The sequence below is a fragment of the Globicephala melas genome, chromosome X, assembly GCF_963455315.2.
Source record: "Globicephala melas chromosome X, mGloMel1.2, whole genome shotgun sequence".
Classification (NCBI taxonomy): Eukaryota; Metazoa; Chordata; class Mammalia; order Artiodactyla; family Delphinidae; genus Globicephala; species Globicephala melas.
The window spans coordinates 105,531,038-105,558,029 of record NC_083335.1 but is presented as its reverse complement, the minus strand read 5'-3'; the positions used below and the strand labels follow the sequence as shown (position 1 = coordinate 105,558,029).

Sequence of the window (26,992 nt, the reverse complement as noted above, 5' to 3'; positions counted from 1 at the left end):
ACTTTATACTGCTCTTAATATTTATCAAGAAGTCCGTATGTAAACCTCCTTCATTCCAAATCCTTTCCCCTTACCAGCACTCCTGAGTCCGCTATTTATTCCATGTTTCCTTTTTTCTTTTTATTCTTTTTCCTCAGCACCTCAGGTTTACCAGATAACGAATTTATTACAAAGAAGGAAAGGACGTGGAAAGAAGAAGACAAAGATGACAAAGGTTTCCCGGAAACCACTGACCTTCTGTGGAATTCTTTTAATTTTCTGGCTCTATTTTGAGCCAGTTCCCCAGTTTTCTACACGTGGTTTACGGTTTGGGCCTAAAACCTGACACAGTCCAGAAAAAAAGTTCACCATCTGAGTAATGAAACCCGTGAATAATTCCTTTTCACCCACTCCAGGGAAATTATCGTAATAAAAATTTTTTTCAGGGTAAAGCATTTCACCCCTCACTTAGTTCTTTTACACATTGAATTATATCATAATAGTGTTCTGGGATTGATAAGTTTTAATACTGAAAGTTTTCAAATGAGCAAACAGATTCAGAGAGGTTAAGTAACTTGAGCAAGATCACAGAGTAAGTGGCAGAAGTGTCACTTGAATCCAGGTCTCCTGAATCAAAGTTCAACTCTGTTTTCCACCAAACTACACTGCCTCACTCAGATTTGCCTTGTTAACAAGGTTGATGAGCTAACTCATGAGTATCTCATCATCCAAAATAACCACTCCACCCCTTTTCTATTGAACTCATGTAACATGAAGCACTCTTCACTTGTATTCGTTCAGTTCATTTCATGTCTCTGAAACCACGGACCTGGACTCATTGTAGGTGCTTGAGTTTACTTACGACAGAAAGTCAAACACATGCATTGCCAAATTCACCAGTGAGTCAAGAGTGAGGCTGATACAGGTCCATGACCCATAAAGGCCATTGGGGTAAAAATAATGATTGGACCTAAAAAGCAGTCAGTTTCAAAACTTTTTTTGAAAAACAAAATCAAGAAGATAGAAAGTGCTTTATTTTATTCTTGACATGGATTTTCTTCTTTTACCAGCTTCTAGAATAACCAAAAAAGAATTGACTTTTCCTCATCCATCTGACCAACATTTACTGAGTCTGTTACACACAGTTTTAAGGTGCTGGGGAGCTACTGCACAGACACAACATGACAAAACTACTGCATGAATGAAAATGCCATTCACAAAATGTCACCTTACATCTTTATATATATATATATATATATTTTTTTTTTTTTTTTTTTTGCGGTATGCAGGTCTTTCACTGTTGTGGCCTCTCCCGTTGCGGAGCACAGGCTCCGGACGCGCAGGCTCAGCGGCCATGGCTCACGGGCCCAGCCGCTGGGCGGCATGTGGGATCCTCCCGGACCGGGGCACGAACCCAAATCCCCTGCATCGGCAGGTGGACTCTCAACCACTGCGCCACCAGGGAAGCCCTACATCTTATATTTTAAAGAAATGAATATTTGACATAAGTCAGAGAGATGAGCAGGAAGGAGCTTCAGTTCTTAGCACTCAAAGACACCATGCCACAATGGTTGTACCTGTGTTTGAGAAGGTCCTAAAAGAGATACGTTATTTTTATCAAAATGAGATGTATTTATCTAAACACTGATGTAAAATCACTTGTAAATATGATATATTTTGTTTTGCTGTAGCAAAACAGATAGATAGCAGCTTTTTTGCATATTTAGCTAGAATAAATCATTCTTATTGACATTAGCAGCTGTGTAGTTAGTAAAGAATTACTGTTGCTATTACTTGGTGGTATTTATAAACACTTTTATTTTCTAAGTGCTTTACAATCACTTATTGTCTAATTAATATCTAATCATCTGTTTACAAGTAATAATCACACATGTAGAGCAGTTTAATCAAAACTTCAAATGCAGCCGCCATCATACTCAAGAATGTTGTATAAATTTTGGTCCCTCCTTGATGCAATTTGGGTCCAGACATACCGCCAAAACAGATAACACAACAGAAAAAAAAATGAATAAAGATTCCTCACTTGGATTTGAACATAATTTGGAATCACAGCTTTTGCATGACAAATATATTATCTGAATGTCAGTGGGTAAGAATATAGGTAATTCTCAACACTTAAGTGCTCAATTACAGACATATAAAAATTTTAATTTATTTAAGTCACAAAATTGGATGATAGTTTATAATAAGTGTTCAAGGGCAGACACTAATTTAACATTGGAACTGTTAGTCACAATCGCCGTTTCAGTGATTTTCGTAAAAGAGATCAAATGTAGCAAAGATGGCTTGGGGACCTTCGAGGTTAACCTAACCAGATTCACATGTAGACCAAGCTATGGCCAGTACAAACACCTGCCACTTTTAATTATCCAATGTAAGTGGATGTACTGCTGTCTCCCTTGAGTCTCCCCAAGTGTTCCATGAAAGGACATTTTAAGCAGGTAAATATGCATACTAATCCAGCTTTTTCCCCTAGGATACATTTTCCTACAAGTAGAATTGCTGAGTCAGAGGACTTGCATTTTTAAGGCTTTATATACGTTTTTTTTGGATGCTATTGTCAAATTGTCCTCCAGAATAGTTGACCAAATCACCACTTCTCCTGATAATCCCCAAGGGCTGTCTTTCTTGGTTATTGATCTGCCATTACCAGTTTTCTTCCTTCTTGCTTTCCCACCAGGCAGTTTCTCAGTACTGCAGCAAATACTGCAGGGTCTTGAGGATTGTGTCAGGGGCCTTCTGAACGTGCTACAAATGTGCTTGACTGACAAGTGAAGAATCAAGACCATCCGATGCCAGAATAGATAAATTCATTTACAAGTAAACTATTATTACAGTCCTTGGACTTCATACGAATTGATTTGAATGGCCTGGACTCCAAAGTGAAATCTTCATCTTGCAAAATCTGTCCTTGGTATCTTTGAAAGCTCAAAGAGAGATTTGGTTTAATCTTCTGTATTAGTTTCCTATTGCTGCTGTAACAATTTACCTCAAACGTAGTGGCTTAAAATAACACACATTTATTATCTTAAAGTTCTGGAGGTCAGAAGTCTGAAAGGGATCTCAGTGGACTAAAACCAATGTATCAGCAAGACTGCATTTCTTCTGGAGCCTCTAGAGGAGGCTTTTTCCAGCTGCTAGAGCTGCCTGCATTGCGTGGCTCACAACCCTCTTCCTTCCATCTCAAAAACAGCAATTGCACCACTCCAGCCTCTGCTTCAGGAGTCGTATCTTCTCTAACACTCCTGCCTGCCTCTTTCTCTTGAAAAGACCCTTGTGATGACACTGGGCCCACCTGGGTAATCCAGGATACTCACTCCCATTGCAAGATCTTGAACCTAATTACATCTGTAAAATCCCTTTTGCCATGTAAAGTAACATATTTCCCAGGTTCTGGGAATTAGGATGTGGACATATTGAGGGGGGGCATTATTCTGAATACCACACCTTCCTTAGCATGAGCTGGACCTGGTATCTCATCTCCAGATATTCGAACAATACATTCCCTGTAATTTTAATACTTCGTAATTTGTGAAACCCTACTCTGTGTCAAGCACAGGCACTATGCCAGGTTTGCAGAAAAGAATCCGTGATTAGAGAGGTTAAGTAATTTACCCAAAGTTATGGAGCTGGTCAATGGCAGAGCTGAGTTTCAAACTCAGGTCTGTTGGACTTCAAAGCCCCTGCTCATCATATGTTGCCTCTGCAGCTCATTTCCCATACCCTGCTTGGCTTGCTCTCTTTGGAGAGCCTACTTGTCTAAAGCTTTTCATTTAGTTTGACATTAAATAATACAACCTAGCTAGGTAAAACCTTTTATTAAGCCCCTAGAAATCTCATATTTGACTCATTCAGTAGGTACCAATGGAGGATGTCATCTTGAAACACTCATTCAAGTTGTCTTCACATCCTCTAATAAATCTTCCAAAAAGTAGCATCAGATGGGCTCTTCCTCCATCATACAAGCAGAAGTAGACTCAGCAGGTTATCTTCTCTGTGAGTGAAATGTAAATCTCTGAATAATATCAGGTAGTGCTGGTGAAAACTGATCTTTCCAAAGCCCCCAAGTATATCAGATGTCTTATTCTTGAAAAAAGAGAGCCTAACACTTTAGGGGTATAAGTTCATGTCTTAATAAAGTTTCTCATTGTCTCTGCTTCACTCCACAAGGTTCTCAGCCTTGGTTGTGCATTAGAATCACCTGGCGGTGGCGGGCCTTTCAAACCCCCTGAGACTACATTCCCACTCGCTAGATATTCTGGCCTAATTGGCCTTGGGAACAGTATCAGAACTTCTAAAATTACAAAACCAAAAAAAAGAGTTGAGAACCCCTATGGTGAAGGAGATATGGTGAGAGACTTTACTAAGACATGGGTCTTGACCCCAAAGCTATTAGGCTCTCTTTTTTCCAAGAATCTCTATTTTGTTTACATTGAAAGAAATAAGCCCTATTAGTGTATGCGTCCCACGAAGCTGGCTATGTGAAAACCATTATGTCTAAAAGCAATCATTTTAAACCTAGTCTACTTACGTGCCGGATGAGAGGCTATGTTGAATGACTGATTCACTAATGGTGCTTGAGCATAACTACATACAGTCAGTGTGCTTCCACAGAAGCCCATCTTTGCTACAAGAAGAAATTCTCTTGAGTAAGCAACTAAGCAAGCATGGAATAAGCACTTTCAAAGAAAAATAATCCTTTATTTCTGCAAAATAGTCTGGATAACCTCACCACACCATTCAACCATAAGAACTTAATAGGAGCAAAACCATTAGCATTAAACCATGGCAGTCCCTAGCACATATAACACCACCATTGCTCAAAACATTTTTGGAGTAATTCTTTTGAAATTTTCATCGTGGCAGCTTTATAAGGCCACTTATGAAAAACAATTATATTGGAATTTTTGGATCCAAAGACGTATCATTCACCTATCAAACTATCAATCAATAACCCTCAATGATGACTGTGCCCTCTGATGATATCCCATAAGAACAGAGGGGTGGTTTACTCTGGCAAAAAATTCCTGAAGGGCTAGGGATCTTAAGTGAGGAAGGTGACCCAAAGCTAGGCTCTGAAGTCAATGTTTTTTAACACCTTTATTGGAGTATAATTGCTTTACAATGTTGTGCTAGTTTCTGCTGTATAACAAAGTGAATCAGCTATACGTATACATATATCCCCAAATCTCCTCCCTCTTGTGTCTCCCTCCCACCCTCCCTATCCCACGCCTCTAGGTGGTCACAAAGCACCGAGTTGATCTCCCTGTGCTATGCAGCTGCTTCCCACTAGCTATCTATTTTACATTTGGTAGTGTATATATGTCCATGCCACTCTCTCACTTCGTCCCAGCTTGCCCTTCCCCCTCCCCACGTCCTCAAGTCCATTCTCTACATCTGTGTCTTTATTCCTGTCCTACCCTGAAGTCAATTCTTGTAGAGCATATGTCCTCAAACTTTAATGTGCATAAGAATCACCTGGAGAACTTGTTAAACTACAGTTTGCTGGGCCCCATTCCCAGAGACTCTAATTCAGTAGGCCTGGGTAGGGCGAGTCAATTTGATGTTCCATCAGCTCACAGGTATTGCCTGAGGCCCACATTTTAAGTAACACTGTTGTAGGGTGAAACTGTGAAGATAAAAATACTCATGTGAGGGACTTTCCTGGTGGCACAGTGGTTAAGGATCCGCCTGCCAATACAGGGGATACGGGTCCAAGCCCTGGTCTGGAAAGATCCCACATGCCGCGGAGCAACTAAGCCTGTGCGCCACAACTACTCAGCCTGTGCTCTAGAGCCCACAAGCCACAGCTACTGAGCCCGTGTGCCACAACTACTGAAGCCCACATGCCTAGAGCCCATGCTCCAAAACAAGATAAGCCACCACAGTGAGAAGCCCGTGCACCACAATGCAGCCAAAAATAAGTTAATTTTTAAAAATCATTAAAAAAATACTCATGTGAACATGTAAGTTCTATTATCCTTTTTTAAAAGGATAGAAATTATCGAAAAGACTCAGGAACCAACTTGGAGAGACTCCTGCCAACCAAAGATGAAAAGGGAAGCATCCAAAGGGTAAGAACTGCAATGGATTGAAATCCACCAAGTACATTTAAATCCATGAGTTCCTAATACTACCAAAAAAAAAAAAAGTCCCAAACAAACCCAAAACCTCAGTTGTCTGCATTGGAAAATTCAAGGGAACAAATGCATTATTTTGAAAACTGGGAACTGGAGGGAAAGAATTAAGCATGTATGTTACTTTTCCTCTACAAACTGTACCTCTGGGTGACCAAATAATAAGGAAGGAGAAGTGTATCATTGGAGAATGAGTAATGAAGAAGGTAATGAAAAAAGCAATGAATGAGACTAGCCATATATTATAATGCCAAGTGAATGACTGGATCTAGACATCGAGCATCAACAGCTGCTAACATGACAAAAACACAATCCCAATTGTTATGTGCTCCTGATAGAGGTACATGCACCACCTATGAAGTAGTTTGCCAAGTAAATAGAACTTGGCTGTGACCACACCTCTTGATCCAAGACCAATTTACGGGAAATACAGAAAGAATAAAGGAGTATGCTAACGGCACAGGGATGCAATCAACAAAATCCAGATTGTGGGGCGCTCTATAGGACAAACCCAGTTTGTACAATCAAAAAATGAAAGAGGCAGTGCGCTGGGCACTCCCGCGGCTCCGTCTCCTGCTACAGCGGTGTGTGGACAGAACAGACCCAGGGGCGCCCCTCGCTCCCACCTCCGACCACCTCCAACCTGTGTTCCACTCGCAACCTTTGGAACCAGCCGCTCAGCTGTCCTCGGCCACCGGGACCGCCAACACCATATTTTGAGCTTAACTTCGTATTACCAATCCACCACGAGCTCCCAGATTCGTCAGAATGATTCCGCCGAGGTGGAGGCCGCCGTCAACCGCCTGGTCAACAGGCATCTGCCGGCCTCCCGCACCTACCTCTGTCTGGGCTCCTATTTCCACCGCCACGACGCGACTCTGGAGGGCCTGGGCCACTTTTTCCGCGAAGTGCCCGAGGGGAAGCGTGAGGGCGCCCAGCATCTCTTGAAAATGCAAAAGCAGCGCGGCAGCTGCGCCCTCTTCCAGGACGTGCAGAAGCATCTCAGGATGACTGGGGTGAAACCCAGGACGCTGTGGAAGCTGTCGTGCTCGCGGAGAACCTGAACCAGGCCCTTGTAGACCTGCACGCCCTGGGCTCTGCGCGCGCAGACCCCCGCCTCTGTGACTTCCCGGAGAGCCGCCTCCTAGATGAGCAGGTGAAACTCATCCAGAAGGTGGGAACTCGTCCCACCTGACCAACCTCCGCAGGCCGGCTGGTCCCCGGTGGGGGGGGGGGGGCTGGGCGAGGCCCTCGTCGAAAGTCTCTCCCTCCAGCACGAGTAGGAGCGTCCGGAGCCCAGCGGCCTTTGAGGAGCCCCTCTGGCGTCAGGGCTTCTGCCTGAAGCCCCGCTCTGCAGCCACTAGGCAGCTTTTAACCACCCTGGAGCCCTCTCCCAAGCCTTGGACCAAATGGAAACAATAAAGCTTTTTGCAGAAAAAAAAAAAAATTGAAAGAAACCATATCTAGAAGACATAGAAATCAATTGCAATATATAGACTATATTATTAGGATCCTAATTCAAAGCACTGTAAAAAAAATTACAAGGTTTATGAAACAACTAGAAATTTGAACAGTTTCTGGATGCTATAAAAGAATCATTATTAATTTGTTTAGGTATGAAAATGATATTGTGTTCATGTTTTAAAAAGCTTTATTTTAGAAATATACACTAAAGTATTTGCAGATGAAATATATCATGTGGGTGTGAGGAGTGGGTAGGACTCTAGATGAGTAGTTCTCAACTGGGTGCAATTTTGCCCCCCAAGGTACATTTAGGATGTCTGGAGACATTTTTGGTTGTCGCATCGTGCGGGGTGGTGCTCCAGGCGTGTAGTGGGTGGAGGCCATGGATGCTGTTAAACATCCTACAATGCACAGGAACAGCCCTCCACTGTGAGGGAATAGCTCTGCCCCGGCACCCTGATGACCTTGAACCTCTCCATGTAGTTCACACCGGCAAAGACTTGAACTGCAGCTCATCTGAGTGTTGGCAGAATGCCCTGTGATCTTCCTGGAACATGAGAGATGGGAGGCCTGTTAGGAGCCGCTCTGAGCCCATCTCCCACTCCCTCCCTACGTCCTCTGAGAGGCTGTCATGAGAGTTTCTAATGCCTTCTCGGTTCTATTGACTATGGAGCTTCCTACCCTGCCCTCCTCACTGTAGAGCTGAAGAGTAGAAAACCAGTTAGTTGCCATTTACAATGGGCTCCTCATCAATGGGAGTTGAGGTCATCTGGCCTCTTTTGTTTCCATGTTGTCCTTTTCGATATGTGCGACAAGGACTACAGGAAGCTGGCTACATTTCTTTCACGTCTACGCAAGTAATAAACTGGGGGCAGTGGTTAAGAATCCGCCTGCTAATGCAGGAGACATGGGTTCGACCCCTGGCCCAGGAAGATCTCACATGCCGCGGAGCAACTAAGTCTGTGCACCACAACTACTGAGCCTGCGCTCTAGAGCTCTTGTGCCACAACTACTGAGCCCATGTGCTACAACTACTGAAGCCCACGCGCCTAGAGCCCATGCTCCTCAACAAGAGAAGCCACTGCAATGAGAAGCCCTCGCACCGCAACCAGGCAAAGCCCGCGAGCAGCAATAAACTCAATGCAGCCAAAAATTTAAAAATTTAAAATTAAAAAAAAAACTGTCTGAAACCAAAAGCAACTCAATGTACTTTTACCAGTCAAATCAGTCAGACCTTGGCTAGGGTCTTGCTTTGTCTTGTGTGTGGACTGGACACATGTAACAAATAATTATCCAGCCCAAAATGTCCATAATGGCAATGTTGAAAAGCTCTAGATGAAACAATATTATTGGTCATGAGTTGATCATTGTTGACGCTAGGTGAAGTGTACATGAACAGCACAAATGGGAAGGAACTGTTTTGTCTAATTTTGCATGTGTTTGAATCTCTCCATAATAAAAGCATTTTTTGAAAAGATAAAAATTGGTCACTGCTTTCTTAGCTGTCTAGCACTTTAAATGCCTATACTGAGGCAATGTGGATAAATGCACAAAGTTTGCCGTCAGACTTCTAGCTCCACTGCTAAATTACAAACTGTGTGTTCTTCAGCAAATTACTCGGCATCTTTCGGCCTCAGTTTCCTCACCAATAGAATAAGGCTAATGATGTCCCTGAGGATTTTGTACGGAATAAATATGTGTTCAGCTGAGTGCCTTAAATAAATACCTTTATTAGACTTTCTTCCTTTGTTCTTTTTGTCTGCTACTTTTCAATACAGAAACGCAAGGAGCCCTTCTTGTCATCTGGACAAGAAATTTTGACCCAGTCAACTTCTTTTCATATTACTCCCTGGAAAATGTAGATGGCCTGGTACGTTTGGTTCCAAGGGTTTAAAACAGCAAACCCTGGCGGGATCCAGGGAATGAGGGGTGAGAAGAAACGTGTGTAGTTAACTCAGTAGTTTTCAATCCAGGGTGATTTAGCCCCACAGGGGATATTTAACAATGTCTAGAGACATTTTTGGTTGTCACAAGCTGGGTAGAGGGGTGCTACTGGCATCTACTGGTTAGAGACCAGGGACGCTGCTAAATATCCTACTATAGGCGCAGGATTGCTCCCCGCAATAAAGAATTATCTGGCCCCAAATACCAGTAGTACCAAGGCTGAGAAACCCTGGGCTAATGTGACTAAAACTCCTAGATGAAGCTTCTCCTAGATAATTAACTTTGCCTTTCTTTGTTCTTCTTACCCGACGCATACAGGTTATTAAAGGCATGCTCAGGAGAAATCATTCAAAATGTGATTACTCTGTCTCTGTGGCCCTAATTTGTTATTCATTTCTTTATGAGAAAAAAATCTGAGTAGTGTTCTGATTTTTTTTGCTGTTGAGTTTCAAACAGCAAACTTGAAGCATGCACTGATTACCTTTTTAATTAATACACTGTGAAGGCAGAGCATCACTTCGTTAACTACTGGGAAGGATGTACCATCTCCCAACAGCTTGGTAGTCTTTATTCCCAACTATTATGCCAATGGGGGAGGATTCGGATGAAGAGGTTTCAGACACTGCTCCCCAAACAGATATATTTCTCTTGTTAAAATTGCCCAGCTGGGCTTCCCTGGTGGCGCAGTGGTTGAGAGTCCGCCTGCCGATGCAGGAGACACGGGTTCGTGCCCCGGTCGGGGAAGATCCCACATGCCGTGGAGCGGCTGGACCCGTGAGCCATGGCCACTGAGCCTGCGTGTCCAGTGCCTGTGCTCCGCAACAGGAGAGGCCACAACAGTGAGAGGCCCATGTACCACACACACACAAAAAAATTGCCCGGCTAAGGGGGCTTCCCTGGTGGCGCAGTGGTTAAGAATCGCCTGCCAATTCAGGGGACACAGGTTCGATCCCTGGCCTGGGAAGATCCCACATGCCGTGGAGCAACTAAGCCCGTGTGCCACAACTACTGAGCCTGCACTCTAGAGCCCGCAAGCCGCAACTACTGAGCCCACGTGCCACAAGTACTGAAGCCCGTGCACCTAGAGCCTGTGCTCCGCAACAAGAGAAGCCACCACAATGAGAAGCCCGCACACCGCAACGAAGAGTAGCCCCTGCTCGCCGCAACCAGAGAAAAGCCCACGCGCAGCAACGAAGACCCAATGCAGCCAAAAATAAAATAAATTTTAAAAAATAAATTAATTTAAAAAAAATTGCCCAGCTAGGTTTAGATGACACCTGCCTAGCATGTCATTATTAAATAGAAAACATGATGGGTAATTCCTCTCTCCCCTCCATCCCTTCTAAAGTCAGGATACTTGAGATCAAGACCATAGTACCACAGGCACTGAAGGAAAGAGTCAGGTAAATGGTGGTAACTGTGTATTCAACTGGCAAACAATGGTAAGGCTGCTTCTGTGAGATGTGTTGTGTGTTGGGGTGTGGGGAGAGAAGAGTGGGGTAAAAATGTTTAAGGTAAAAAGCGGGGGAAAATCTGTACACGTGGTGGAATGGCTTAAGCATCTATGATGTGGTTCCTATTTCTTGATTTCTCCCTCACCCCACCCCATGTGTTCTATGAAAACTGCCCCACTCCACAGCCCAGGGAACTGGGTTAGGACACCCAATTAAGAGAGCCAAGCCATGGCCTACTCAGTGGTTTCCGAGATCCTCAGATTCCCTCTTTCGGGAATTAGAACTAAGAGGTGGAGATTGGGGACTTCCCTGGTGGTCCAGTGGTTAAGACCCTGAACTTCCACTGCAGGGGGCGCAGGTTCAATCCCTGGTCTAAGATCCCGCATGCCACACTGAGCAGCCAAAGAAAAAAGGTGGAGACTAAGTGGGTCAGGAGCTGAGCTGTGGGCAGAGCAGCAGAGTAAGTATGTCCACAGACGACCCCTCCTGACAGCTTCTCAAGCTGCCCTAGTTCCCGTCCTTGCTAAGGCCTGCTTTTCAGCTTTCTGTGGCTTCTATTAAACAGCCCTTTGCATTCCTCCCTACTGAAACAGCTAGCTTAGTGGGTGATGTTCCTTACAACCCAACCATCTATGTCTGAGACAGATGTGTCCACATCACCACCAAGAGATGAGACTAACATGAGAAATGAAGCTGACAGCTGTCTAACACGGAAAGGCCACTTAACAGTCATTTGAGCTTCATGCCTAGGAGGGTCAAGGGACGACACTCGGCCCCAGAGACCAGCTCCCAGTAAATTCCCTGTCTCAGAAATCCTATAAGCAGTTCTAGATATACCACATTTTTGATACTTTCATATACAGTCTTACAACTCATTTTGTGTTATTATATTGAATTATTATTGATCTCATCATGTGACCTAATCCTCATCTGTAACCTTGATACCTATCTCTCATTTTGTCAATTAATTCACCAACCAGACTTGGGAAGGTCAGTTCATATGCCAAGGGTCTGTCCATTTTCTCACAGCATCCTCAACCCACTCAAACTGACTTCTGCCTCCACCACTCCACTAAAACTGAGTTATGTTTCCGTGTGTTTCTTAGATGCACAGAAGGATCCTTTACAGTAGTGGTTCTTGCTTAGGAGAGATTTTGTGCCCGCCCCCCGCCCCAAGGTGATTTTTCAGTGTCTGTTTTGATTGTCACAAGTTGGAGGGTGCTACTGGCATCTGGTGGGTAGAGACCAGGGATGCTGCTATAATCCTACAATGCACAGGAAAACCACACACAACAAAGAATTATCCATCCCCAAATGTCAATAATGCCAAAGTTGAGAGAACTTGTTTTAGGGCAAAGATGGGTCTTTGAGAGATATAGTACAATTCAAAATGGGCAAAGACTTTGAGTAGACATTTCTCCAAAGAAGATATACAAATGGCTAATGAGCACATTAAAAAATGCTCAACATCATTAGCCAATAGGGAAATGCAAATCAAAACCACGATCAGATACCACTTCACACCCACTAGAATGGCTATAATTTTTTTAATGGAAAATAACAAGTGTTGGTGAATATATGGAGAAATTGGAACCCTCACACATTGCTGGTGGGAATGTAAAATGGTGCAGCCTCTTTGGAAAACAGATTGAAAGTTCCTCAAAAAGTTAAAAGTAAAGTTACCACTTGAGCTAGCAATTCCACTCCTAGGTATATATCCAAGAGAATTGAAAACATGTCCACAAAAAAAACTTGTACACGAATGTCATAGCAGCATTATTCACAATAACCAAGAAGTGAAAACAACCCAAATGTCCATTGAATGATGAATAGAGAAACAAATGGTTGTATATCCATACAATGGAATATTATTTGGCCACAAAAACAGAATGGAGTACCGATACATGCTACAACACAACTGAACCTTGAAAACAGATGCTAATGGGACTTCCCTGGTCGTGCAGTGGTTAAGAATCCACCTGCCAATGCAGGGGACACGGGGTCGATTCCTGGTCTGGGAAGATCCCACGTGCCGTGGAGCAGCTAAGCCCAGGCACCACAACAACAGAGCCTGCCCTCTAGACCCCGTGAGCCACAACTACTAAGCCCATGCGCCACAATTACTGAAGCCCACCTGCCTAGAGCCCATGCTCTGCAACAAGAGAAGCCACCACAATGAGAAGCCGTGCAACGCAGCAAAGAATGGCCCCTGCTCGCCGCACATAGAGAAAGCCCGCGTGCAGCAACAAAGACCCAATGCAGCGAAAAATAAAATATAATAAAATAAATTTTAAAAAAAGAAAAAATATGCTAAGTGAAAGAAGTCAGACACACACAAAAAACCACATATTGTATGATTTCATTTATATGAAATTTCCAGAATAGGTAAATCCATAGGACAGAAAGTAGATGAATGGCTGCCTTGTGCTGGGGCTATTAGGAGGGAACAGAAAGTGACTGCTAATGAGTACGGAATTTCTTTTGGGGGATGATGAAAGTGTTCTAAAATTAAATTGTGTTGATGCTTACATAACCCTGTGAATATACTAAAAAAATTGACGTATATACTTTATTTTTTAAAATTTTACTGGAGTACAGTTGATTTACAATGTTGTGTTAGTTTCAGGTGTACAGCTTGACATATACTTTATTATTTATTTATTTATTTATTTTATTTTTGGCTGCGCTGGGTCTTCGTTGCTGCGCGCAGGCTTTCTCTAGTTGTGGTGAGCAGGGTCTACTCTTCGTTGCGGTGCACGGGCTTCTCATTGTGGTGGCTTCTCTTGTTGTGGAGCATGGGCTCTATGCACGTGGGCTTCAGTAGTTGTGGCTCGCGGGCTCTAGAGTGTAGGCTCAGTAATTGTGGCTCACGGGTTTAGCTGCTCCGCGGCATGTGGAATCTTCCCAGACCAGGGATCGACCCTGTGTCCCCTGCATTGGCAGGTAGATTCTTAACCACTGCGCCACCAGGGAAGCCCGACTTACATACTTTACAATGTGAATTATATCTGTAAAAGAATGTCTTTCAATCTGCTGAGTGCCTACTCCACAGTAGGTGCTCATTAAATAAGGCAGTACACCTGAGGCATGGAAGACAAAAAGATTTCTTTCCTGCTCTGATTACTAATATATTAACATTTTATGCCCAAAAAGTAACGGTAGTTATTCTCTTAAATAACCTCAAAGTTAACCAACCTGCAGAATTAATCAATGCTCTCCATTTCCCCTAAGAGTCCTAAGAGCACTCTGAATGCTTCAGAGGAAGTAGGTAAGCTACTCTTGGGAATGCCTGGATACTTTTGCTCCCACCAGTTGAGTCATAAGTTTTCCAACAGTTAGCTGAACTTTTCCCCAAATCTGTTTATGCCCATTTTACTTGTGATTGTAAAGATATAATTTAATTAACTGTTATGTAAATTGATAAAATTATGGGAAACAAGAAGTTTTTTTAAAGAAACGAAATTGTTTTAGAAAGAAAAGATACAGTCATGTGACTTTTTAAAATTGCTGTTGAATTAGGTGCAAACAAGACTATAAAAGATAGGGGACAAAACACCCCCAAATCTAGGATTTTATGCTCAGAGTATTTTGAAACTATCTTGAGTTTTCACTTCATTTAGAATTCATAAAATTTGGAAATCAGAGACATTGCATATACGTATGCCTAATGAAAAAGAAAACACAGAACTCTAATCAGTGGACCAATTAAAGGACTGACAAATTATAATATTTATTTTAAATTTAAATATAATGTTTAATGTATGTATTTATCATTTTTTAAAACATGTCTCCCTTATAACCATTTTATTTTTCAATGAATTGACCTACTGGTCTGCCTTGTATAGGATAAGAAGAATTCTATACTCCCTGGTGATCATAACTCTCCGCTACCTTGTATAATGGAGAAAGCCCTACAAAACTCTTATTATTTTTTTCAAAACTCTTATTAGACTTCCCTGGTGGTGCAGTGGTTAAGAATCCACTTGCCAATGCAGGGGACACGGGGTCCTGGTCCGGGAAGGTCCTACATGCCGTGGAGCAACTAAGCCTGTGCTCCACAACTACTGAGCCCATGTGCCACAACTACTGAAGCCCGAGCACCTAGACCCCGTGCTCCGCAACAAGAGAAGCCACTGCAATGAGAAGCCTCCCTGGTGGTCCAGTGGTTAAGACTCCGGGCTTCCACTGCAGGGGGCACGGATTCGATCTCTGGTCGGGGAACTAAGATCTCGCATGCCGCACGCAGCCGAAAAAAGAAAAAAGAAAAAGAGTGGTAGTCACATGGAAAAGAATTTATGGGACAGATTTGTGTTCAAGTCTTACCCATCTCTCTTGGAGGTTGATCCAGCTCTGCCCATCTCTGGGGAAGCTGAGGAAGAGTTGTAGAGGGTGAGTCTGCCATCTCTCTAAGCAGGTCCCACCTGGCCTTCAGATATCACAAACCTATAGCAACCCTAGGAGTCTGGCAGGATTTGAGGTGGAGAGCCTTGTAAACAGTGATCACATCTTTGTTGCTGGTGTTAATGATAATATGAATATAGAGGCTGGAGTCAAAAAATTTTTAACATCTTTATTGGAGTATAATTGCTTTACAATGGTGTGTTAGTTTCTGCTTTTGGAGTCAAATTGAAGTTGGTTCACCCAACACTGGTCTGTGTCTCAAAGGCTGGGATGAAACTCATTCACTCTCCTAGATGACCTTAGAGATGACCTTAGATGGACAAACTCAGGACTCTCCATGGGCAAAGAGGATATAGAATAAACAGCGATTTAAACTCCTTTCACTCATTCAACAAACATTTACTAAGCATCTACAGTATGTCAGGAGCCAAGTATCTAAGATGAATGTGATAGTCTTCACTCTCAAAGAATATATAGAGTAAAAAATATATATGTAGGGCAAACTCTTAAAGATTAATTTTTTGTAAATATGATGGTACTGTTAAAAATTCTAATCATACTGGTGTTTGCTTTCAAAAGAATTATCATTTACATGCTTCTGTACTTTTTATTTCTGTCTTAAGGAATGAGGAAAACAGATTTGAAACAGGTATTTTTCTTTTTTCTTCTGGGCCATACTTTCCAATACTTTCCAATTTTTAAAATTCCTTTTCTCCTTCTGCGTGTGTGTGTGTGTGTGTGTGTGTGTGTGTGTGTGTGTGAGAGAGAGAGAGAGAGAGAGAGAGAGAGAGAGGAAGAAAGAGAGGGAGAGAGAGAGGATTTGTAGTTCATGGAAAGACAAAGAGAACTTTTCAAATGTCCTAATACCTGGGGTGAGATTGAAATAAAGAGTATGTTTTCACATAATGAGGGCTCATTGTGAGAATGGGGCAAGATTAATTTTATGCCAGTTCTTGTATACTCTTTACTCCATGGTATTGGAGGGTTGGCTCCAAGTCCCTTAGACTAAAGGACAAAAATAAGAGAAACCAGTAAGATGCCTTTTCTCCCCATAATTCCCAGCACTGGAAAGACCAAGGGAACCTCAGGTTTCACACACTCCCAAGTCCAGCCTCTTAGTCCCATCTTTTTGCATGCTAATTGAGCCATTTTTGTGAGCCTGTGAGAGTTCTCAGATGCTTGATGGTCAAGGCTTGCTTTAGAGGACCACAGTGGGTGAGGCTCTCCAGTTTAGGCAGAGACATCAGTGTCTTCTAGAGACTTGGATTCAGTTGTATCGGGAATGCAGCATGTGCTCCACCTGTCAATTTTCAGACTAAGAACCATCAGCAGAGCAGCCTATGGCAGTGATGACACACCTGCTAATCGGTTTCAGAGGACATGTGACCTTGGATCAATCTACCATACAGTTTCCAAAGGAGACAAAGACTGTTGAGTTAGCTGAAGGCTGTGCAAATAAATGCCTGTTCCTGTAATATTAGGATTCATGTGCAGGAATTACAGAGGAATGAGAAGAAAAAGGCCTAATTGCTTTTTGGAACAAAAAGTAAAAATGTAATATCTACTTTCCCTTTAAGTGGTTTTAAAAAATGCTCAGATAGTTGTGGTGGTTTTCTTTTTGGCACATTTATTAAGTTTTCAAATGGTCCTGACTCTGCCACAGATATTATACAGGAGCTGGCAACGACTTCATGACAAAGAGATCTCCTTCTAGCCTTGCCTGAACCAGAGATTGGCTCCCACAAGTGGCAGGGAAAAAAATGCTCAGATATCTAAACTTCAGAAATTTGGAGGGTTCTAATTGTTTAATTTCCTCCAAATAAAGACTAAATAGTCAACATACACTTATATTGTTTCTATTAATTTTTCTTTCTTCTCTTACGGCCTACGCACTATAAATTTCCTTTAGAGAACATAAGGAATTGACAAGTCATATTCTTTGAAACTTACTGCTAAATTGAGGAATTGAGTTTTATTTTTGCTAAAAAAGGCATTGAAGTTTGGTAAGATCAAACAAAGCAAGTTATAAGAAACCACCTTAGCTAAAGATTTAGGAATGCAAGTGCCATTCTTCTCTAAAGAAATCGAAATTCTCTTCTCTCTCTCCTGTTACCTAGAACCTGTACCTGGCAAATGTGCTCAACATAATATTTAGGGACTGATGGACCCAACCCATGACTGGTGCCGTGGGAAGGCAGCTGTCCCTTCTGAAGAAGCTGGCAGATTTCATTCCCAAATCCTCAGGCTGGATAGCACTCGCCACCCCCACCCCTTATTTGGACACTGCAGATACAGAATATTCCATCATTGCAGAAAGTTCTATTGGATAACGCTGCTTTAAGCCATAATGTCTCTTTAATTTATTTTATTTATTTATTTGGTTGCACCGGGTCTTAGTTGCAGCACATGGGATCTTCGTTGCCACGTGCAGGATCTTTAGTTGTGGCATGCAAACTCTTAGTTGCAACATGTGGGATCTAGTTCCCTGATCAAGGATCGAACCCAGATCCCCTGCATTGGGAGCACGGAGTCTTAGCCACTGGACCACCAGGGAAATTTCCATAATATCTCTTTTAGATACATCTCTTTCAGCACTCCCCACTCCCACCTGAGTGCCCAGAAAACATCTTCCTCACAAACAGGAAGCCCTTACCTCATCATGAAGGCTTTGCAGCAAAGACTGGTAAAGGAAAAAGAAGAAAGGAGAGAGTGTTCTTTTTAATCCATGAATTCTTTGTAGAAAATCAGAGTCTACTCCAATGGGTGGCATCCTGAAAGAACTGTCTTTGTCTACCAATCAACAGATTTTCATGGAACCCCTACTATGTGCCAACCTCTGTGAGGGGCCCACAGGAGCACTCCTGCCAGGGAGACCTGGGATATAGTGGAAGAAGCAACGGCTTTGGAACTAGATCTTGAGCTAGTAAAAATTTCAGCATGAGGGACTTCCCTGGTGGACCAGTGGTTAAGAATCTGCCTTCCAATGCAGGATACGTGGGTTCGATCCCTGGTCAGGGAACTAAGATCCCACATGCCATGGAGCAACTAAGCCTGCAAGCCGCAACTACTGAGCCTGCGTGCTCTAGAGCCTGTGCGTCACAACTAGAGTGAAGCCCACGAGCTGCAACAAAGAGCCTGCGTGTGGCAACAAAAGATCCCGCATGCTGCAACAAAGATCCCATGTGCCTCAACTAAGACCTGACGCAGACAAATAAATAAATAAATAAATAAATATTAATTTTAAAAATCATAGTATAATTTTAAAAGAACTTTTCAGCGTGAAAGTATTTTATGCTACTGACTTACCAAAGGAAGAGAGGAAGGTAAATCAGTAGTATAAAATGATTTTACATAGAATTTAGGAATAGCAGAAGCGCTGCTAGAAAGAACTAGGCTAACCACATTATTTCCTACCAGGGCAATTTAGGGGATCCCGGTTTTAATGAATAAATAAAAATGATGTGTAATTATCATATCAGTTCCTTACATCTAAGTGAGTGCTTCTGGAGTTATTTGATGGTGCTTAAAAACTTTGGTCTCTGAAGTGTGTTTAATGTCTCCTTGACTCTTATCTATATTATTAATTTGCATATCAAAGTTAACTTGGTGTTATGCAAATGAAGAAACTTCACATGAATGAGATTTCACAGGAAAATTTTAAATCCTTATAACTTGTGACAGAACTGCAATATATTCTGAGGAAATGTGTCAACATATCTAAAAGAGACATTATGGCTTAAAGCAGCAATTATCCAAGAGAACTTTCTGCAATGATGGAATATTCTGTATCTGCAGTGTCCAAATAAGGTAGCCACTAGCCACCTGTGACTACTGAGAGCTTGAAATGTGGCCAGTGCAAGTGAGGATCTAAACTTTACATTTTATTTAGTTATAATTAATTAAAATTAAATTTAAACAGTCATATGTGGTTAGTGGCTACCTTATTTGATGCTGTAGGTTGAAAGAAAAAGTGAAACTGGATTCCAAGAATCTGAATTTCAGCCCTCTGCTTAACTACATTGGACAATTTACTTAACCTCTTTGAGCCTCAATTTTCACTTGAAAATGAGAATATAAATAATACCTACCTCATAGCATTTGGAGTAAGAGGAATTGAGATAATGTTCAGGCATTCTCCTATTATCAAAATAAGTGCCAATCAAGTACTAAAGTTAAATACGTGGAAAGTGAATAACCAACTCTTTCAAATAAAGGGAGTTTCCATTCTTGGAGAGATTAAAAATACACTTGACCCTTGAACAATGGGTTTGAACTGTGCGGGTCCACTTACTATTTTCAACAGTGAATACTACAGTACTACACCATCCGTGGCTGGTTGCATCCTTGGATACGGAGGGCAGACTAAGTTATACTCAGATTTTCAACTGCACGGAAGGTCGGCCCCCTAACCCTTGCACTGTTCAAGGGTCAACTGTATTATTAAATTCAAAACCTCACCGTTCAGATACAATATTTAATGACAATGTTTATAACTATTAGCTGGTAAGCAGCACCGTTAGCAATAGCCTTAAATGGTCATGCGTCAGCTTGAGGGTATCAATGTATGGTGCCCCAAAGGGCTGACAGTCAGAAAATTAAATTTACAGAAATTGAGGTCAGTTTCTGTATGAAAAGTACATTGAGAACTGAAAAGCATGATTAAAATGTTAATGCAATCATCTCTTTATTATTGTTACAATTAATAATAGAATTCGTCTTGCTTGCCCAAGGAGATTAAATAAACCCATTCCATTTAACTGGGAGAAACTGAGGCTCAAATTAGCAGAATAGGCTAGTGGTTAGGAGTTTGAACACTTTCGTTGGCTATAATCACATGAAATAAGGCATGTAAAGTACTTGGACAGGCCATGCCACCAACTAAGAACTAAAAATGTCAGCTATTATTAGGATAATAAGTGACGCTATTAGGAGAACCATGAGATTAGAAGCCTTTGGCTTTTTTTCGATTCACAAAAGGTATAGGAGTACAGAGTGATATTTGCAGATTGAACTCTACGTAACTCTACGTAGAAAGATTAAATCAATTTTCCATATTTGGACCAGTCAAGAACTGAATCTAATTGTTTTGATACCACTTCAAATCTATTTTTGGAATGAGGCATGAATGAGTGAGTAAATGAATGAATGACTAAAATGCCTCCTGAGTCCCCCATTAACTCAATAAAATGAGTTAGTAAAACTCATGAGTCTTCAACATACAAATTTCTCCAAATCTGAGATAATATGGAGGCAAACAGGGAAGGGACCGATTGGGGGAAATGGTCTACCAGGCATGTAGCTCAAGTGCCTGGTGGATATGGACCCAGATACCTTTCCGAGCCATCCGACGCTTTAACCAGCCATCCCCAGCCACTCCCAGGGGCATGGGAAAGTTTTGAAGGAGTGCTGGGATGGGAAGGAACAGGGCCAAGTGTCTTAAGGCCTGAGAAACCAGTCTCCGGGGAGTGCTGTGAAACCAGCTTTTCTATGAAGCAGAGAGATTACATCAATCTCTTCTTCACATCATCTGGAATCCTTCTTACTATTTTGTCTCACCACCTAAACTTTTTCTGTCTAGAACTCTTTGGTTTAACAAGGCTCCACTAAAGTGCACATTCCCCTAGGTACCCCTCCCCCAAATAAAAGACCATAGAAGGTAGTATCACTTATATGATGGTTACACTGCAAAGAATTCAGAAATGGATGTTCTAATCAGGATTTTGTGACTTTTCTACTAGGAAAGTTTCTAATTCTACAGGATAATGAACATTTTGTTAAAATATTTCTCCAGCACCCTCGGGTTCCTACAGCATCATTCTTGGCGTTGAACTACCTACATTTACTCATACTGATTTGACCTGAAAATTTTTTCTTTATTCTTTTAATTGAAGTATAGTTGATTTACAATGTTGTGCTAGTTTCAAATGTACAGCAAAGTGATTCAGTTATACACACGCATATATATATATATATATATATTCTTTTTCAGATTCTTTTCCCTCATAGGTTATTACAAGATATTGAATATAGTTCCCTGTTCTATACAGTAGGTCCTTGTTGTTTATCTATTTTATATATAGTAGTGTGTATCTGTTGGACCTTTTTTTTAGGAAGAGAATTTGTTCCTGTCTTCTAACTGTCCAGGGTGCATGCATCCTCAGTCAGGGCATAAAGAACCATTAGCCACAGTTTTCTATTTTTATCACCTTAAGAAGGGAAAATATTTCTCTTAAGAAGGGATAATATTTCTCTCTCTCTCTTTTTTTTTTCTCTTTTGGCCACGCTGCACGGCTGTGGAATCCTATTTCCCCAACCAGGGCCTGAACCCGGGCCTTCGGCAGTGAGAGCGCAGAGTCCCAACCACTGGACCACCAGGGAATTCTCAACATTTCTCTTTTGAGTGTGATTCTATTAATTATCACAGGTCCATCAAAGATACATAGGACTTAACTTTTTGAACCTACCTTAATCAAAGAGGCACAAATCAATAAGAAAGCGTGTACATTACCTTGCGCCAGAACTGGGGGGTGCAATGGTCCCTGGTGTCCTCTTCCATGGTGCAATCCTGGCGACCCACCATGTCTGCTCCTGACGTGCTTTCCCTCTTTTTTAGAGTCCTCTCTTCCCTTTGGAGTTCTTTTGGGGCACAAGGTGAAAATTTTCTTTCTGGGGATTTACGGGAGCACTTTACCAAAAATTAAGCTTAAAGATAAGCTCGGAGGAGCTAGTTGCGTCCCAGTGCTTGAATAAGCGGAGATCCAAGTTGCCAGGCGCTCTTGCTTTATTTACCAGAAGCCTCCTGTTGTTCCCTACGGCTGCTGTTCATTGACAATTGCTGTGCTCTGGCCCGGCGCAACGAAGGCCTGTTGCGTGGGGACAGGCAGGTTGTGGTGAAAAAGGCCATTGTTTAACCTACCCTGTCTCTCACTGGAGCTATGGCAACAAATTCTGTTGGTGAATTAACAATGTCATTGTGTGCTGGCTCAACTGATTATGCTGCTGGAATGACAAACATTTTCTCTCTTTTTTTCAACATAAAAAGTGGTCAAGACCTTAAAGTGTTAACATACAACTCAGCACTTTCTTTAAATATGAGAATAAAGATAGAGAAAATAAATCTCTCAAACAGACTTTGATTCTAATAAACGTTTTATCTCTTTCAGGTAGCTATTCTAAGCACCACTGGCAGTGAATTTGTGCATTTTAGCGACGTGGAATCTTCACAATTTGTGTTAAAGTCATTTCCCCTCAGATAATGCTGTATGTTAAAAGAACTCTTTAAATATGCATGTGCTTGGGGCTTTCTCTGAAGAAGATTCTTTTTCAATCTGGCTGCAGCAAAGTGCTATGGGAACTTTGCCTGCTGACTGTTAAAATGAGTATCATAACTTAGTTCAGAAAAACTGCTATCTAAATTCACCTGAGCCACGTAAAGATTTCCTATGTCCCATCCTGGCAGGAAAACTCTTAATTGCTTGCTTACATATTCCATCTTCCGGACGGTAAAACTTGCTCTGATCAGCTGAAGGATCCTTTCAAGCTTTCCGTCTGTCCATCCATCCGTCCATCCCGCACTTTCTCTGATCCGGTGCTGTATGGTTGCAGGGGAAGCTCTGTCAGTGAATTTGCTGCTGGTTTCCTAGCATGGTTGTATGTAGTGTGCTGACTTTTTTTTTTTTGGCCGCGTGGCTTGCAGGATCTTAGTTCCCCGACCAGGGATCAAACCGGTACCCCCTGAAGTGGAAGCGCGGAGTCTTAACCACTGAACCGCCAGGGAAGTCCTAGTGTGCTGACTTGGTGAGCTGGAATCACATTTCCAAGGATCCCATTCCCTCAGCTTTGGGTTAGAGTTGGCCAAGAGAGGAATTTGCACAAGATTTGGAAGGCAAAATCTTCCAAAAAGAGTGAAGAGAGTGGTTGGATGTGGTGACAAACAGAGGGGGATATGACAGTGGGTCCCAGCCTCTCCTCCCTCTCTTCACTCTGCGTCCAGATCTTCTTCCCAACTGCTACACTATTGATCAACAGCAGCCCCAGGCCCACCATCAGATGTGTGTGCAGTCCCATAGAGCTTCCCAAAGCTTCTCGTGGGCTTCCTCCTCCACTTTGGCAGCTAGATGTGCTGGGCTTCTGACTGCCAGGTGGGTGGCCTCTCTCATCCTCCAAACTCCCAGACCTCCACACCCCAGCCCCTCCCACAATGGGCCAGGTCTATTTCCTATAATAAATCCCTTCCTCCATGGCTCACAGTGCTCCGCTTCCCTGACAGAACTAGGACAAATACACTCATTTTTCCAGATGGTACGAGGACTGTTAGGAGAGAATCCTCAGCATGGGGGAAGTTTAGAGGGCAATATGGAGGCAACCCCATAGAACCTGTGTGTAGAAGCTACTGCAGAACCCAAGGAAATAGATGCTATATTTGGATTGGACCTCTCCCTCCAGTTCCCCATAGCCCTCACCCTGCAACACTTTCAGATCCAAGCATTTTTGCAGATACCTCTTCCTTCTTCCTTCCTAGGTTTTCCCTCATCTTAATTCTTATCCTCCATGGATCATTCCCTCAAAGAGGCTGGGATTGGACATAAGAGGTAAGCCACATTCCCAGGGTGGGTTCCAGGTAGTAAACTAAAAGAGGAAAAAAAGAAGGAAGTCCTGGGCACATTATTTCTTCCAGAGTGATTCACTGGATCCATTGAAATGATGGCCCAACTCGACATAGTACAGATTGATTCAAAGAGGAGGTTTCTCTAAATCTAAACTGAAGCTTGGTTCAGCTGTCAGGAAAACATCATCCCATCATCCACTTCTTTTTTTTTTTTTTTTTTTTTTGTGGTACGCGGGCCTCTCACTGTTGTGGCCTCTCCCGTTGTGGAGCACAGGCTCCGGACGTGCAGGCTCAGCAGCCGTGGCTCGCAGGCCCAGCCGCTCCTCGGCATGTGGGATCTTCCCAGACCGGGGCACGAACGCTTGTCCCCTGCATCGGCAGGTGGACTCCCAACCACTGCGCCACCAGGGAAGCCCCATCCACTTCTATTTACACTGGTTTGCTCTTCTCAGTAATGGAAAAATCACTCTTGTGTCATCAAGGCCCAATGGTTCACAAGAGAGACTTGTTTTGAAATTGCCTCTTGTTGTCATCTATTAGAATAACAGTGCATTTGATTATATTTCCAAGCTTCTTGTCTCACATCCAAAATAAGAATCACTGCCAATCTATTCCCTCAGTTAATTCCTGCTTAGGGAAGGTGATTGTTTGTCATAAGCATGAGAAAGTTGAGAGGGTAGGTCTTGATTAATTCTGACTGTAAAGCAAATAGAAGGGAAAGAGGGCTACCGATACAACTGTATTCTGTATTCTTATCACAGACCTCGTTGGGTCAGTAAATTAAGCCGATTACCCTTAATTGGATTATGAATGTGTCTATTATCTGAACACTTATTGGTGGCTTTCTGGGGTCTCTTCTACTTTTGAGAGCCTCTTGAACTGAAATGGTCTTGGGAGGGTCCTATTAACAATTCCCTGTCTACCACAGGGGGCGCTCCAGAGCTCTGAGCGTTGTGTCAGTGGGTGAAGCCTAGTGGCCCAGGTCCATAGAATTGGAAATGGGTGGGCAACATGTCTCAGCTACCCTATATGGCACCTTGTGTAAATTAGAAAAAGGAGCTCCTCTGGACAGAAGCAGCCCCATTCGGTGAGCAGAGGGATGGCTGGCTCTCAGCCCCTATTCTCCCACTCTGTGAGGAGCATTTGCAGCCCCTGACCTTCAAAGAAAAGGATATTGTTGGGGAAGCAAACTGTGTCAGCCCTATCACAGTACACACCTGAATCTGGGGGACAAGTATCCTCATGGCCCACGAGGTGTTCTACGCTGGGAGACATGGATGATCAACTAGGCCTCAGCTTCAGAGCTGGTGAAATCACCCTCCTGTTGCACGAATTCCCCAGCAGTATTCTGTTGGCTTTCTAGTACCTCACCAGTGGGCAGGGTGTGCCTGGATCATGGCCTTGTGTGCCATGTTTAAGAGGGCCCTACTTTGGCTCTCCTCCTCTGAGGAGCGCATGTGGTCATGGGGACAGGGTACACGCCTTGGGACCCCCAACCCCCTTCTAGAACACTCTGGAGTTCTCTGACAAAATGTTCTCAGCGCGTTTCCAGGGCATGTGCAGCCTCTTCCTCAAGGCCACCCTCCTGGAGGTAACCTCACTGCAGAGTGGTATATCCCTGGGCACGAGGGGTGGTCAACCTTTCAGCAGGAAAATGTGAACAGAATCTGGGTATCTGGGCTGGCCGCACCCCGTGGTGTGGTACAAAGGAGGGGTTCTGTCTCTGGCTTCCCCCACCCCACATAACAAACAGTCTGCTAGCCTAATTTCAAACTTTTAAATATTTAGACATATGATATATAGGCTTCCATTCATATTCTTGTCCTGACTCCACAAATAGTAAAGCAGGCCCAGCTAGAGGTATTCGAAATCACTGTAGAAATCAATGAATTTTTTTGCATTTTCTGGTTATTTTAATTACAGTTAATTACAAGTAGTTTGTTATCAAAAGTCTGATCATCTCTGAATGTACGAACAGTATGATTTTCTGAATCTAGTGGCTGAGGGCTAGATTCTGGACTGAGGTGAAATAATTTGCTCTGTCTAGCATAGTTCTAAGTACAGAATAGCTGCTTTGAAAATAATTGTTGGGCTTCCCTGGTGGCGGAGTGGGTAAGAATCTGGCTGCCAATGCAGGGAACACGGGTTCGAACTCTGGTCCGGGAAGATCCCACATGCTGCAGGGCAACTAAGCCTGTGCGCCACAACTACTGAGGCTGCGCTCTAGAGCCTGCGAGCCACAACTACGGAGCCCACGTGCCACAACTACTGAAGCCCATGTGCCTAGAGCCCATGCTCCGCAACAAGAGAAGGCACTGCAATGAGAAACCCGCACACCACAATGAAGAGTAGCCCCCGCTCGCCACAACTAGAGAAAGCCCGCGTGCAGCAACGAAGGCCCAACACAGCCAAAAATAAAATAAATAAATAAATAAATAAATAAATATATTAAAAATAAAGACATAGTTAAGAAAATGAAACGTCACACACAAAAAAAGAAAAGTCACATACTGGGAGAAAATATTTGCAAAACACATATTTATAAAGTGATCTCGGGTGGCCACGGCCTACAGTGGCTTGAAGCAGGATTTCAGTTCCCTGGCCAGAGAATGATGTCAGGCTGTGGCAGTGAGAGCACTGAATCCTAGCCTCTAGAGCACAAGGGACCAGTGGCTAGTGACAAGGCCCTGGCCCGTCAGCTGTGTAGAACTGAATTTCCACACAGAAAGGGAAAGTAGTGAAACAAGTAAAGTGCTTATTAGGAGGAAAAAGAGTACATGTGGATAGACACATGGGCAGGCTTAGAGAGAGAGCCACACCCTCGTGGTTGTTTGAATCACTTTTATGGGGCATTTCTTCTGGGTTTCCTTTGGCCAATCATCTTGCTTTGGCTGGTTCTGAGTCCATATTTGGTTTATCTCAGCGTCCTCCCACGTGTGCGCACGCATCTCTTAGCCAAGATGAATTCTAGCAAAGAGGTGTAT

At 42.9% G+C, this 26,992-nt stretch overlaps 1 protein-coding gene and 1 non-coding gene across 2 annotated transcripts in view; one reads left to right on the top strand and one right to left on the bottom strand.

Annotated features, from left to right (window-relative positions):
• PCYT1B (phosphate cytidylyltransferase 1B, choline) overlaps positions 1-22,203 on the bottom strand; it is a 168,159-nt gene extending 145,956 nt beyond the window's left edge. The window contains exon 1 of the mRNA XM_060292701.1: positions 21,909-22,203. Within this exon, the coding sequence (XP_060148684.1) occupies positions 21,909-21,980 (72 nt within the window). The 5' untranslated portion in view covers positions 21,981-22,203. The remainder of the gene's footprint in view (positions 1-21,908) is intronic.
• Positions 17,000-17,147, top strand: LOC115849732 (small nucleolar RNA SNORA12). Its single transcript, XR_004038125.1, has one exon. It is a non-coding gene; the product is annotated as a small nucleolar RNA SNORA12 (small nucleolar RNA).
• Positions 22,204-26,992: the final 4,789 nt, after the last annotated feature.